At 35.8% G+C, this 16,065-nt stretch overlaps 1 protein-coding gene across 1 annotated transcript in view; it reads left to right on the top strand.

Moving 5' to 3' along the window:
* Positions 1 to 1,492: 1,492 nt before the first annotated feature.
* Positions 1,493 to 16,065, top strand: part of LOC116031850 (ABC transporter C family member 12-like) — a 31,937-nt gene continuing 17,364 nt past the window's right edge. The window contains exons 1-12 of the mRNA XM_031274170.1: positions 1,493 to 1,850; positions 2,135 to 2,613; positions 3,453 to 3,631; positions 5,052 to 5,091; positions 5,779 to 5,935; positions 6,413 to 6,527; positions 6,619 to 6,699; positions 6,812 to 6,836; positions 8,041 to 8,097; positions 8,403 to 8,468; positions 11,358 to 11,432; positions 12,469 to 12,576. Of these exons, the coding sequence (XP_031130030.1) occupies positions 2,281 to 2,613; positions 3,453 to 3,631; positions 5,052 to 5,091; positions 5,779 to 5,935; positions 6,413 to 6,527; positions 6,619 to 6,699; positions 6,812 to 6,836; positions 8,041 to 8,097; positions 8,403 to 8,468; positions 11,358 to 11,432; positions 12,469 to 12,576 (1,236 nt within the window). The 5' untranslated portion in view covers positions 1,493 to 1,850; positions 2,135 to 2,280. The remainder of the gene's footprint in view (positions 1,851 to 2,134; positions 2,614 to 3,452; positions 3,632 to 5,051; positions 5,092 to 5,778; positions 5,936 to 6,412; positions 6,528 to 6,618; positions 6,700 to 6,811; positions 6,837 to 8,040; positions 8,098 to 8,402; positions 8,469 to 11,357; positions 11,433 to 12,468; positions 12,577 to 16,065) is intronic.

Genomic DNA, 16,065 nt, shown 5'->3' with positions numbered 1-16,065 from the left:
AAAATAACAAGTTCGAGGGTCTAATTGGAGGCAAATTATTGTGTGGACCATGGTCCACACAACTACGTGGACCATAATCAAATGTACATTTTTAATGTACTAAATGTACATTATTTTTGTACTAAATGTACATTATTCTTATACTATAAAAATAATTTACATTCAGTACACAAATAATGTACATCCCCTGAATATAATGTACATTATTTTTATACTGAATGTACATTATTTTTATATTGAATGTACATTATTTAATAGTATGGTCCACACAGCTGTGTGGACCATGGTCCACACAATAATGATTGCTAATTGGAGCTTTATGAAGTTAAAGGGCCTAATTGCACAATGAGATATATAGTTTGATAGTCTATTTGACCCTTATTCCCCTTTTTTTTTAAAAGATCGTGACATATTGATTAATTGGAAAATATAAATGACGAATTTTGTAAGTTATGAATACAATTTTAATCTTTAAATCCCATCCACGTAAATCGAATAATAAGTTAGAACGTTGTCTATTACATATGAAGAAAATGTCGTCTTCTGTGTATGTGTTCAAGATATAATTAACAATGAATATTCCATCGTCATGGCTGACGCCTGCTATATAAACACTATATGTGAATCCATTTCTTTTCTATCTTTATTCTATTTGATTTTTAATATTTTTGGGTATTAATATGATGAAATTATTATAATATATTATAGCTAATTAATAAATAAATACATAATAATTAATCAATAATTATTAAAATCTCAACATAATAATATATAACACGTGGTAATATATTGACTTGCCTTAGAAAGTTAACTAGAACTAATATAACCTGTTAATATTAGTATCAACTATGATTTTTAGATGCTAATTATTATTTATGAAATGTTATAGCATGATATGAATTAAATATTTTTACTATCTTGTTGAATTTAATTGTGAATTTAAAAAATATTAATATTTTATTTTAAAATAACAGGAACCCTAGGAATAACTATTACTCTGGAATAGTTCATTCTTAGGAACAATATTCATGATTATAAAATGCATTTACAAACAATAAAATAAACTTGTTTTCGAAAATGTCATTTCATTCTAAACCTATTCTACAAACCAAACGTGTTGTTAAAGATCTAAAAATTCCCCTCCTCCTTAGGAGCTTAGCATAGTTGGTTCGTTGTATGATTTAAAGGTACAATGTGAGAGTTTGAATCCCAATAAAAATACGTATAAAGAGAAATGACTCAAGGATTATGGAAAGTTCAGATTGGATCTCTTGTGCGGACTTATTGTACTTAGGGTTAGTCAGACACACTAGATCACCTAAATTAAAAAAAAAAATTGTGTTTCTACTTTAACCAATTGATCTTAAAAGTTGTATCCGTGTTTATTTTTATCTTATATCTGTGTGGTGTCAAACCGTCAACACCAACTTGTTTACTCAAATTGACAGGTCTATTGGCGCTCTTGCAACTATAAAATGCCACTCCTTTCCTGTTTCCTCGAGACCCGCTCCCAAGAGCACAACACTACTCAATCTTGGCAGGTTTCTGCAATTCTGCAGTCTCCCACCCTCTCGGATTATTTCTTATTCTTGATGACGTTGTTTCAGTGTCTTTAATGGTGATTATACTTGTGCACAGTGTTGTTGGTATGGAAACCATCCCATCCAGAATGAAGAACACACAAGTGCCTTGCCCTTCTCCTAGTATTACTCCACCCAGCTAGATATTATTCTGTTTTGGATAGATTAAATACATAAATTACTCCTTTATGTTCAAGGTTGGCGAAATTGAAGGACATATGCAACTCTAAAGAATTTGTGCCATTGCTTTTAGAACACGACTAGGGAATGGTAATGATTGGAATCTGAATATTTGTTTTAAGTCTCTCTGTTTTTTGCTTTTTGAAATTCAGTACTCTTACTTGATTCTACATATAATCTTACACTGACCATTGATTATGTCAAAGTCATTATCATTTTAGTATTGTTACTTGACTCGGTGTGATCATTTGGTGGATGAGTTTATAAAGAGGTTCTCTGTTTTAAGAATCAGGAGGGGCATAAAGGATTTTAAGGACAAATGAAAATTTCTATAATACAGCTTTTCTGTTTACTTTTTAATGTTTGTTTTTCAGGCTGAGAATCATTTTTACAGTGCTGGAGTGAGTTATGGGGGAATATGAAAATGGAAAGCTAGATTTCATTGAACACCAACCAAATTATTGCCTAAAATAGGAACACTACTTTGTAGAAGTGAAACGTTGTTTCATTGTGATCAAGGATGAGTTTTAAGCCTTTGATTTGGTATTGCCGGCCTGTGGCAAATGGGATTTGGGCTCAAGAGACTGATAGTGCTTTTGGTGCTTATACACCTTGTGCCACTGACTCAGCAGTCGACTTCATTTCTTACTTGGTTCTTTTTGGATTGTGCTTATATCGGATCTGGCTTATTAAGATGAATCATACAGTCAAAAGGTTCTGTTTGAGGGCAAACTGGTACAGCTATATTTTGATCTTCTTAGGCTGCTTATGTGCTGCTGAGCCACTGACCAGATTGGCTATGGGCATTTCGATCTTCAACTTAGATTCTCAGACTGGCCTTGCCCCATTTGAGGTAAATATCCTCTTTAAGACCTGGTAATTAGGTTTTCAGGTTTTTTCTAAGGTATTGTGATTCTCATTTTATTTCTGTAAAGTACACCCCTTAGTTTATTTTCTCCTCTCTCTCTCTTTTTTTTTTTTTTTTTTTTTTTTTTTTTTTTTGCATGTGCATTTAAAGTCACATTTATTCACATGGTTTAATATTGAGCTTAATTGGTTGGCTCTGGGTTGGAGTCAAAGTATCCCTATCTTTCACTTTCCCAGAAATTTGCCTACTGAAGTGCCTTGGCCTTGTGAAAGTTTAGTTAGCTATCTTGAAGGAACTTTACCTTTTATGGTTGTTGATTCTCTTATTCTTGCTTATGTGACCTATTCATGTGAATTGTCAACCTTTTGACCCATGAAGCAGAATATGTCACATTCATCACCTTTCCATAGGAACATTTATGTGCAGTATGATTCACATTAACAATTCATCAGACATTTGATGCAAAGAAATAACATTTTTTGCATTCAAGAGTTGAGTTGTTGAACACTTGAACATATGGCTACATGTCAAGCCAAGATCATCAAAAGTCCATCTATAAAAGAAAGCACACACACACACCAGATACCTCTATGACGATGTAAACCATGAGCCTCCAGAATTTGGCTGACAGATACTCTCACTCCCTGCATGCTGTTAGGCTTCAAACATTTGGCTTGGCTTCATATACTCTTTGGTTCTTGAAAGTTCAAAAATAATTATTGTATTTTTTATTATATTAAGTTATCTTACAACAGGATGCTGGATATGCTTTTTCTTTTTGCTTTGTAATTTACTAATTGAGTGTTGTTTCTTGCTTATAACAGATAGTTTCCTTGGGCTGTCAGATTCTGGCTTGGTCCTCAATTATAATAATGATTGGCTTGGAAACTAGAATGTACATTAAAGAGTTCCGATGGTATATCCGGTTTGGAGTGATCTATGTTTTGGTGGGTGAGGCTGTGATCTTGAACCTCATTATTTCAATGATGGAGTTTTATGCAAGGTTAGTGTTATTATTTGCTATGTCTAACTTTACCATTTTAGATCAGTACTTCATAACGTTAAATATTCTCTCCAATCATGGCATCTCTTTGGCATTGTAAAGTAGAGAAAAATCAATATATTTCATAATACTAAGAGGAAGGAAATCAAGGAATACACACACATATATATACATCAAACTAATTATTTCTCCGGTATGCCTTATCCCATTGATGTTAAGGTTTAGCACTACTATCAAACGGGCTTAGGGTGGCACTACGAGTGGTATCCGTAGGAATTGGTAGCATCCAAGCTTGTGTTTCAGGGGGAGTATCATATCCCAAGCTTGTTCGGTCTACGCAAGTAACGTCAACTTTGATGCTCTTGTTGAGAGACCGGAATGTGAGAGAAAAGGGCTACCTGGAAGAGGGCTACCCGGTACTTGATAAGGTTCAAAGGAAACCGAGAAGAGTTCGGAGTGAAAGCTATTCAGAGTGAAGCCATCCACGCATCCGGTGTTGGCCTAGCAAAGGGGGCGACCTAGAAGAGGGCTACCTGGTGCTTGATAAGGTTCGGAGTGAAGCCATCCAAAGGAGAAAAGGGCTACCTGGTCCCGAGAAGTGTGCGGAGTGTGAGCCGTCTGGAGTAAGCCACCATAGACGTTGGCTTCTCAAGCAGTGGACAATGATACGATCCCATATTGACTCCACAAGAAATTGGATCATTACCTAATATATAATATTAGGGTAGTTGCTTTTAATTTTCATTTGTAATTTTGAGTGAGGTAGAGTGTTTGTTTTGATCCAAGCTTGGAACTTTCAAATGTTCCAGCTTGAGGGGGAGTGTGGAATATTAGGAAACTCCTAGTAGGCTGGACTTAGTTTCCTATTCCTATTAGGGTTTCCTATTCCTATTATGGTAGATTTGGTAGGTAGTTTTAGTATATATAGAGGCATAGAGAACAACCCTATTGTACTCTTTCATTATAATATACTCATACATTCTATTATTCTCTGGTTTCTCACATACTTTGCTTCCGCCTAACTGGCGGGTGGTTGTTATTCTCCACCCGCCAGGTCTTTCAATCCCTCAATCTCAACATTTATTTTTTGTTTTTTGTTTTTTTTTGTTTTTTGTTTTTTTGTTTTTTGTTTTTTGTTTTTTTTTTTCTCTTTATTGGATATAGAATTTAAATATGGGTTATATAAAAAATGTGTTTCATTTCAACGTTATCACATTTAGTTTGACTTAGGGATACTTAGAAAAGTAATTGATTCATTGTTCTTTTTCATTCATCTGCCCATCTTCCATTTTCTCTTTGTTATCATTACCCAACAACTTTATAAGCAAATGTGGCTTTGACAATGCATGTTGTTTTGTGCAAGACCAGTGCCGTGTATGTAGTTTGCAAGAAGTACTCATAATTTATTATATTGTTGCAGGTCTGTTTTCTACATGTATTTGAGTTCACTTCTGTGCCAGGTATATCATGTTGTTTTCTTCATGCTTGCTTTTGAGCTTCTTAAATCATTTTCTATTGAAAATCCTCCTCATCCCATAACAGGCCTCCTCTGAACTAGGATTTTACTTTTTTAACTTTGTTAGAGCATTATGTACATTGACATTTTGTGTTGTATAGAAATCATATAAATATGAAATTTACTTTGGTTTTAGTGTAGCTATTTTACTTAATCAGCCAATGTATGAAACATCAAGATTCATGAAACAATGTTTTATGTGCTGCAAATTTTTTGCACACATTCCTATACGCAAAAATGTACTTGCCCATAATCTGAACTTCATATGATTTTTTGCTTCCTGACGTCATGCCTTTACATAAAGGGAAGTAACCTAGGTTTAGTGGCCTAGTGCTCTCCGATTGTCTGTTAGATCTTAAGTTTAAACCTAGTGAACAAGGATGTGCTCAGTTCAATAATGTTTCCAGTGCCCGGCATTAATAATTAACTCCCGTACTCAAAATTAACTGCCTACTTGTGAAATTGATTCAAAGTTTCATCAAATCAAAAGAAAGGATGAGATTTTTTTTTTGTTGTTGTTTTTATTTTATATTTTTTTGATTTCTTTTTCAATTTTATTTTTTAACATGAATAGAGCCTTCGTTATGTTCCATAACAGAGTAAGATACATTTGTAAGTTTCTCTGTCGCAGGTCCTATTTGGAGCACTACTTCTTTTTCATGTTCCTCATCTGGATCCATATCCTGGTTATATTCCATTGGGGAGTCAGTCTGCTGATGATAATCAGTATGAAGCACTTGTGGGGAGAGACCACATATGTCCTGAGAGACAAGCGAACATATTTTCAAGTATGCTGACTCTTATTCCTTAATTTTGGCTTAGCTTTTTCTGTCCTTTTTATAGGAATAGTATCTATCTTGTTTTGTCACGAATATGGATGGCTAAATAACTTATTCCTTCTATCCGTATACATGATAGTCCATAAGGTGCATCCTTCAACGCCCTCTAGCATTTGATGATAATGAATTAAGTATCAAATGAATCTACATGGTTCCAAAATAATGTTAGATGTATTTAGGAATCTCTATAGATATATAAATATTGGACCTTTTGTACATATTCCATAGACAGAAATACAACTAAACCTTTCCGCTTTCACATAGATCAATACCCTCCTTGTCAACAGGTTTCCTCTCTATAGATAATCATCCCCGTATTTATTTTATAACTTATATGTCAATTAATTATTTGTAATTCGTTCAACCTACTCCTTTTCGAAACGAGGGTCCTGTTGTTGATAATTGGAATATCTCATACCAATGCAGGAATTTATTTTGGATGGATGACTCCACTCATGAAACTAGGCTATAAGAAACCAATCAGTGAAAAGGATGTTTGGATGTTGGATACATGGGATCGGACTGAGACTCTAAGTAGAAAGTTTGTATTGGGCTGTTTCTCTTTCCTTCAATCCTTACTTTTGAAACTATATTATAGTTGTTTAATTCAACTTTATGCTTCAAACTTTTAGATTCCTAATGTGTTGGATGGAAGAATCTCAGAGGTCAAAACCTTGGCTATTACGTGCATTAAACAATAGTCTTGGAGGCAGGTATAGTTTTCAATACATTGTTTGTGTAATCTCACTGGCTTATGATTCACAAAGCAAGTAAACTATGGATAATGTATATACACATGTCTTATTTCTTTTGTATTTTATACAGGTTCTGGTTTGGAGGCCTCTTCAAAGTAAGCTAATAGCTCTAATGATTTATTTTACTATTCATTTACCATTCTTCTCTCAGTTTACTATGAATTTGTCTGTTGAATAATAGGAAACCCTAGTCCTATTCCTAGTAGTAGGTTTGATTTCTTATTATTATTAGGAGTGAGTTTAGCCTAATATTCCTATAAATATAGGATCTGTATATAGTTCAATATACAGAAACACATATACAGACAATCTATTGTAGGGGTGAGCAAACGGTCGGAATAGAACGAATATACTATTGTAATCCTTTATTATAGTATATTCTTTCTATTCTCTCTTTCTTTTGTTTCTCACATATTTTGCTTCCGCTTTACTAGCAGATAGTGGCTATTTGCCCTCCGCCAGACTGTTATGTGCTCCCGTCATGGGCAAGAAAACATAAGGAAAAAGAAAGAATAATAATTGGAAAAGGAAAAGAAGATAACACTGGGTTTGCTTGAGACCCAAAACTCCCTTAGACCATTTTTGGGATTAAATTTCTGCTTGTTCTGTTATTCCAAATAACACTCCCTTTTATAGGGTTGATTACAAAGGTTCCTAAACTAAGAATAAGTAATTGGTAGTTTCTAAATAATTAATATACCTAAACTAATTCGAAGACTAATAGTAATAAGTTCAATATAATTATTTAGTAATTTCTAAATAACTATTCATTAGTTTCTAAATAACTATTTAGTAATTTATTAATATCTAAACTATGTAATATAATAAAATAAGACTTCCTCCGCATGCATCACAAACCTTTCAATTTCATCATGTGTCACCTTAGTGAAGGATTTCAAATTTTCTTCTCTCAATTGGATTATTGGTTTGATAAAAAATCTTTAGCACATTGCTTCCTCAAGTTTACAGCTCTCAATGAGACGACTAAATAATAAAAATTTAAAACTTGTCAAATACTTATTCTGTGTTGATGAAATTTTTACCAGAAAACTTCAAAGAAATTTCTTGCTTCCAACCTTAGCAGGCACTGATGCACCTCCTTGGGCATTTCAAATGTGTTCATTAATATATCACAGTTTTGTTTCCTTCTTTTTTTCTTGCTGTCATTTTAGTTCCTCTGTAATTGAAATTAAAAGCTTGCTTTCTGATACTAAGTTGAATCCCTACGATAAGGTCAGAGGATTACAATGCTTTATTTCCATATTCAGAATGTACTCAATGGTTTCTTCTGATCCTCAGGTAGCAAGTGATCTTTGTCAATTTGTGGGACCAGTTTTACTGAATAAGCTCTTACAGGTAATATTGCAAAAAACCCTTGGTGGTGTGAATTTTCTTTAATTGTTACTTTTAGTCTATTGCTGATGGGTGCCTGTTACATCTGCTAATCCTATCAATACACATGAACACACACAATGGTCAAGCTACTTAGGGGCTAGCTATGAGCTTCTAGGGATGTTAGATAGAGTAACTCTTACTGATGTCTTACACTCTTACTTCAAGAGCTTTTTCTTTTAATCTGCTTGTGCAAATTAACCACATTATTGAAATATCATACAAAATTAGAGTGTAAATCTTTATAACCAACTTGATGTTACTTGCAGTCCCTACAACAAGGTGATCCAGCTTGGGTTGGCTACTTATACGCCTTCTTTATTTTCCTTGGGGTGGTAAGATCTAAATCTTTTCAAACACACTTTGAAAACCCCAAAAATAGTTATGGTTTAGTTACATTAGTATAATATGTATTGTCTTAATTCTTTGTAACCTTAGCCCATAAAGTGTCCCTAATGTGAGGAAAGCATGTACCTGAAATGTCAAAAACTAGAAAGGAAACAACAGGATCTTATAAAATGTTTTTGTGCATTTTGGACGTGTTGGATATTTGAATGGATTGGGTATGTGTTCAGGTGGCCTCCCTTGAGTTGTCTAATTGTATATGCTTCTTAATCGAAGGATATTAATTTAATGTAGACAAATCCTTTTGGACTAAGCCACTTTTTCATCCTGTGGTTAAAAAGATGTAGCAGAAATTACATTAATGGACTAGAGTAGTGTTGAAACCCTAAACCCTTTTAGGATTACGCCCATTAGTCTAATAGTCTAATATTCTTCACATGGTATCAGAGCCTAAGATTTCTAGGCTATTTTCTCTCCATTTCTGAAAAACACCATTTTTTCTGGCGACCCGTGACTGTTTTATATCGTTCCGACTCACTTCCGGTTAGTGTGTGAAGAAACTACCACCACAGCCTTGCTCGGAACCTCGTTGTGAGCTGTCACCTGAAAAACAGTCGTCAAACTCTGCCGCACGCGCTTCCACGCGCCGCCACTCTCCGTCGGAAATTTCTTCGTTTTCCGGCCAGATCTCCCTCTCCAAAACTCCGTTCAAGGTGTGGTTACCACCATTGGATTCGGCTTGGAAAAACGCACCTGGGAGTGTATTCAGATTTCCAGCCCTCATCAGGTGACCCGGTCTCTATTTCGGAGGTTCTCCCTCTTCCTTATCTTGGTCCATTTTATCTTGCCCAGGATCCTAGTCCTCCAACTGTTCCTAACCGCCCTCTTTAAGTCTACCAATGCCGTCCTCGCCATGTGCCTATTGAGGTTCCTGTTGACTCACCAGTGCCACTTGATCCTCCGGCTACGGTTCCACCACTTCAACAGCAATCTAACACTGATCCCACTGAAGCACCTATTGCTATCCGGAAAGGTACACGTACTACTCGTAACCCTCATCCTATATATACCTTTTTGAGTTATCATCGTGTATCTTCCCCTTACTTTTCCTTTCTTTCTCACCTTTCTTCTGTGTCTATACCTTAATCCATTCATGAGGCCCTCTCTGACCCGGGTTGGCGCCAAGCCATGCTAGCATAAATGGAGGCCCTACAGTCTAGTGGCACATGGGAGTTGGTTCCCCTCCCTCCTGGTAAAACTGTTGTTGGTTGTAGGTGGATTTATACTGTGAAGGTGGGCCTTGATGGCAAGATTGATCGACTTAAGGCTCGGCTAGTGGCAAAAGGCTACACTCAAATTTTTGGTTTGGATTACACTGATACTTTTTCTCCTGTACCTAAAATTGCATCAGTTCGGTTACTTCTATCTTTGGCAGCCATAAATCATTGGGCCTTACATCAGTTGGATATCAAGAATGCTTTTCTACATGGCGATCTTCAAGAGGAGGTTTATATGGAGCAACCACCTGGGTTTGTTGCTCAGGGGGAGTCTGGTATGGTATGTAAACTTCGTCGCTCCTTATATGGCTTAAAACATATATCCACGGGCTTGGTTTGGGAGATTTAGCTCTGTGGTATGTGAGTTTGGTATGACTAGAAGTGAAGTTGATCATTCTGTTTTCTATCGTCATTCTAATGGAAATGCATATACCTCGTAGTGTATGTGGATGACATTGTTATTACAGGGAGTGATCAAGAGGGCATATCTCAATTGAAAGAGTATCTCTTCAGTCGATTCCAGACCAAGGATTTGGGCAAGCTGAAATATTTTCTCGGAATTGAAGCAGTCTAGTCTAGCAGTGGTATAGTCATTTCTCAAAGAAAGTATGCCTTGGATATTTTAGAAGAAACTGGTATGTTGGATTGTAGACCTGTGGATAATCCAATGGATCCAAATGTGAAACTTCTACCAGGACAGAGGGAGCCATTGCCTGACCGACAACGATACAGGAGGTTAATTGGTAAGTTGAATTATCTTACAATCACACGACCTGATATCTCTTTTGCAGTGAGTGTTTTGAATCAGTTTCTTGAGAACCCTTGTGATACCCATTGGGATGCTGCTGTTCGGGTTCTAAAGTATATCAAGAAATCACCAGGGCAAGGTTTGTTATATGAAGATAGAGGACATGCTCAGGTTGTTGGATATTCTGATGTAGATTGGGATGGTTGTCCATTTGACAGGCGTTCTACTTCAGGTTATTGTGTTCTCATTGGTGGTAATCTCATATCTTGGAAAAGTAAGAAGCAAGATTTTGTTGCCAGGTCCAGTGCTGAAGCTGAATATCGGGCCATGGCCCTTGCCACATGTGAGCTCATATGGCTAAAGCATTTACTACAAGAATTGCAATGTGGCAATGTTGCTCAAATGACACTAATATGTGACAACCAAGCAGCTCTACACATCGCCTCAAATCCTGTTTTTCATGAGAGGACTAAACACATCGAGGTTGATTGCCACTTCATCAAGGAGAAGATTGTGTCAGGGTGCATTAAAACCAGCTTTGTCAATTCTGCAGATCAGTTAGCTGATGTTCTAACAAAATCTCTTAGAGCTCCTAGAGTTGAGTATATTTGTAACAAGCTTGGAGCATATGATTTATACTCTCCAGCTTGAGGGGGAGTGTTGAAATCCTAAACCCTTTTAGGATTAGGCCCATTAGTCTAATAGTCTATTCCTGTATAAATAGGAGTTATCTGTACAGTTTTTATGAGAGAATACAATGAGTCCCTTTGTTCTTCACAAGTAGTATCATACTGAAACTTGATTGGAACATAATAACCCTGTCCCTAACATGTGATCCTGAATTTTTGGTCCAGTCATTAGGAGTGCTATGTGAAGCGCAATACTTTCAGAATTGCATGCGTGTGGGTTTCAGGCTGAGGTCGACTTTGGTAATCATCTTTCTTCTATGAATACAAATGTCATTTCTTGTTTCAGTTCTTTTATGTTTTTGCCTGCCATGATTTGAGTTTGATATTAGTATTTGATTTTTCTCAAAAGTGTCACTGTGCTATCTGCTCATGTCACGGGAAAGAAAACATAAAGGAAAAAGAGCAAATAATTAAACTACCTAAACTAATTCGAAGACCAAGAGTAATAAGTTAAATAACTATTTAGTAATTCTAAATAAATATTTAGTAGTTTTTGAATAACTATTTAGTAGTTTCTAAATATCTAAACTATGTAATGTAATTTTAATATGTTAAGAGTCCCACATTGATAAAATAAGAGAGAAAATATGGGTTTATAAGGCCATGAGTTAGACTAGTTAATTGGTTGGATTCAATCTTTTAGTGTGGTTTGGCCCTATGTGCATTATAGCCCAATCTTAAATTATAACAACATAATACAATAACACTCCCTAAATAATCACACCACACTTCCCAGCATGTATCACACTGTTTGTTGGTAAATGTAGGAACTAGCACTGAATAAAAGCTTTAGTGTATAGTCCTGTTCAGAAGATAGTCATCAACCAACTATTGGATTTTTATCTAGTGGAGACTAGAGAATAGAATATAATATGATGGAAGAAAAAATAGAAAACAAAGAATTGGAAATGAATAACAAATTGATTTTAGAGTGAAATATTGAAATAACTAACAACTATGGAGTACTATATAAAATGGTAAATGTTGAGATTTGAATAAACATTAATTTGGCTATTTTATTCAGTTCAGGTAAAAAGGATGTATACTCACTCTTTGTTTTTGAAGGCAAAATAGAAGTTTAAGTTCTTTTTCATTGGTATTTCATTAACTTTTTTTTTTTTTTTTTACGAATTATGATCATCAGAGTGATCAGACCATTCTCGCTATGTCTACCACTAATCTACATTAAAGTACTAATCGCAGGAAAGCTGGTTGTATTCCTTTATTTTTAAGAATGTATGCTGTCAAAATATTCATCTACCTGCTTAACATGTAGGTGGCTGCTGTGTATCGCAAATCCGTGAGGTTAACACATGAGGGTCGCAAGCAGTTCCCATCCGGAAAAATAACAAATATGATTACCACAGATGCTAATGGACTTCAGGTATACATAAATTATGCTGCATTTATCCCCTTCTCTCAGTCTCAAAATATTTTTCCATTTTCTTCCGAATATTTTTCCATACAAATGAAAGTACACATTCTTTTACTGGTCCTTCATTTTTAAAATGCACATTCACTAGGGAGTTCCCTTTTGATTATTCACTAAGGAGCACCATTTTGATGTCATGATTCAAGTTCGAACAACATGACTGAACCCATTTAAGTTTTAAGGGTTGAGTTCAGTTTCTGAACAGACTCTTAATTAGAAGACTATTACTCCTAGGATATACTTGAAAGCACCAGAATGTTGCTAGGCTTTTGAAAAAAATTTAGCATTCATGTATGTGTGTGTATTTGATTAAAGACGTCAATATAATTATGTGATTTGTACAACTAAATGCATCCAGTTCTCAAGAAACTGGGAATTACTGTTGAATAGGGATTCGTTGCATTGGATAAATAGAAAATATGATAAATCTCATTATTTTATGTGTGCCTTCTTCTAGGAATCTCTTGAATTCTGCATCAGCATATAATAGTTTGTTAGACAAAAAACACTGTTCGTAGATAATGTATATATTTGTATTTACTATGATGAATGTACAAGGGAAATGAAGCTATTTATACAAGCTATAGAAAGAACAGAGCCACCTAAGGGTTGAGAGTTATTCTCTGAACTGGAACCTATTTTCTCTAACCCTCCCTCTCAAGCTTGAGCATAGATATTAAGCATGCACAGTTTATTACATGTATATGAAATCCGACTCCTGCTCAATCCTTTTGTGAACACGTCAGCTAGTTGATCACCACTATGAACGTGCATAGCAGATATCAGTCCTCGTTGCATTTTCTCTGGTATAAAATAACAATCAACCTCAATATGCGTCGTCCGCTCGCGAAAAACCGGATTGTTCGTAATATGTATAGCAACACGATTATCACACCACAACCGCATAGGTAACTTTACCTCTACGCCTATCTCTTTCAAAACATTATGCACCCAAACTATTTCACTAGTCACATGAGCCATAGCTCTATACTCAGATTCTGCACTTGAGCGTGCTACATGAAGAGGAAGACAAACTGGCATATGACACTGTTAGAGAGATTAGTGGGGAGTTGAGAGATACTCTCCTAGCCTAGGGTTTTGAATAAGTGGTTGTCATTACTTCTTACCTTGTATAAATAGCTAGGCTGTACAGCTCCTAAAGATGAATATATACAAACATACGTACGATAAACTGCTTTCTCTTAAACTAAACAAACATGGTATCAGAGCCTCGAAAGTGAGGCAGTGGGTGGTGGTCGGAACAAAGGACGAAATGGGATGAGCACAATGGTGTTTACCTTTACGAAGGGCAATAGGAAGATCGAGATCTGTTGACGAAGATTCTGGCAAGGAAGGATTGACTGGTAGGACTTTCGGCGTTTCAACTTCTCTTGCCCACCTGTAATAAACCTGTGTAACAGGATGCCTAGTCTCATCCCCACCCACGGAAGGAATGGTAACAGTGTATGTAAGAAAATCATCTAATATTGAACTATAATCAGAAGCGTGGAGAACTTCTTTAAACACAGTGTCCTCAAAGAATGACACATCAGCAGACACTAAGAGGGTGTTTGGTTGGATGGAAAATATTTTCCATGGAAAAGATTTTCCATGAAGTGAAGGAAAATGTGTTTTTCCATTGTTTGGTTGGATGGAAAATGTTTTCCAATGGAACTTGAGTTCCCAAAAGTGGAGGAAAACAAATTCTTTGCTAGGAGTTGGTATTTTGTTTTCCTTAGAGTTTGGGAAGAAAGTATTGAGCAATTGGACAACCTTACCCTTATCAAAATAATATAATTTATTATCACTATTAATTGTTAAGGGATCAAAATAATATAATTTATTATCACTATTAATTGTTAAGGGCATATTGGTCTATAATTTATTATCACTATTAATTGTTAAGGGCATATTGGTCTTTATATTATTATCACTATTAATTGTTAAGGGCATATTGGTCTTTATATTCATAATTCCTTACCATTCCAAATCCAACCAAACAATGAAATTCATATTCCCAGTAATTTCTTTTCCACCAACCAAACAATGGAATATATTTTCCTGGTAATTTGTTTTTCATGGAATTTGAATTCCATTTCCTCCAAATATTTTCCAGCGAACCAAACGGACTGTAAGTATCTCCCAAAGTCTGGAGAATAACACCGATACCCTTTCTGAGTGCTAGAATACCCCAAAAAATGCACTTTAGAGACTAAGGATCAAGTTTTCTCCTTTGAGGACGAACATCCTGAACAAAACAAGTGCACCCGAACACCCTAGGAGAAAGGGAAAAAAAGGGATTGGACAAATAGACAAGGTGACTGGAGTACTCTCGTGAGTAAGCGGTTAATCAAGAAAGCAGCTGTATGGACAACATCTGGCCAGAACGCTTTGGGAATTTTCATCTGAAACAACAAGGCTCAGGCAACCTCCAACATATGGCGGTTTTTACGTTCTTCCACACCATTCTGTTGGAGTGTGCCGACACAAGATGATTGGTGTATCATTCTATTTTGACTCATATAATTGGAAAAAGTATGGGAAAAGTATTTAGTCCTATTATCACTCCGCAAAACTTGAACCATTTTATTGAACTGTGTTTTGACCATAGAACATAAATTACAATAGATTTCAAATAATTCATCTTTAGATTTCATGAGATATAACTAAATGTGTCTAGAGAAATCATCTACAAAGGTTACAAAATACTTGAACCCAGACCTAGATGGTACACGACATGGTCCCCATATATCTGAATGAACCAATTGAAATAAAGACTAAAACCTTTTATTGACTCTAGGAGGGTAAGTTACCCGATAATGCTTAGCAAATTCACAAGACTCACACTGTAAGACAGATAGGGGTTCTAAACCTGGACATAACTTCTTCAAAATAGACAAAGGTGGGTGACTATACCGACAGTGCAACTGGAAAGGAGACGTACTACCCAACAAACCAACTGGAGCACCTTCATGACTAGGAGAGAATTGTTCCAGCACATACATCCCACCAGTTTCCTTCCCTCTACCAATAACCGTCTTCGTCCAAAGATCTTGAAATAAACAATAACTAGGAAAGAAGAGGACACAACAATTTAGACTTCGGGTAATTTGACTTACCGACAGTAAGTTGAATGGAAACTTTGGAAGGTATAACACAGAAGGGAGAGACATTGAGGGGGTTAGACTGGCACTACCTCTACCCAAAACTTAAGTGGTTGAACCATCCGCTAGGGTAAATGCAGTACCAGATTGAAAGGAAGAATACTTGGAAAAGTGTTTAGATTACCTGACATATGGTCACTAGCTCCAGAATCAATGACCCATTGTCGCGACAAAGAGGAGACACAAGCAATAGGATTACCTGTTTGGACAAATGTTTGGACAAATGTGGCTGTGGAAGATGGTAATGTCTCCTGATTGGCTTGAGGTTGTGAGGAAG

This window comes from Ipomoea triloba, chromosome 10 (assembly GCF_003576645.1).
Source record: "Ipomoea triloba cultivar NCNSP0323 chromosome 10, ASM357664v1".
Classification (NCBI taxonomy): Eukaryota; Viridiplantae; Streptophyta; class Magnoliopsida; order Solanales; family Convolvulaceae; genus Ipomoea; species Ipomoea triloba.
The sequence above is the reverse complement of the archived record's forward strand: the minus strand, read 5'-3'. Positions and strand labels throughout refer to the sequence as shown.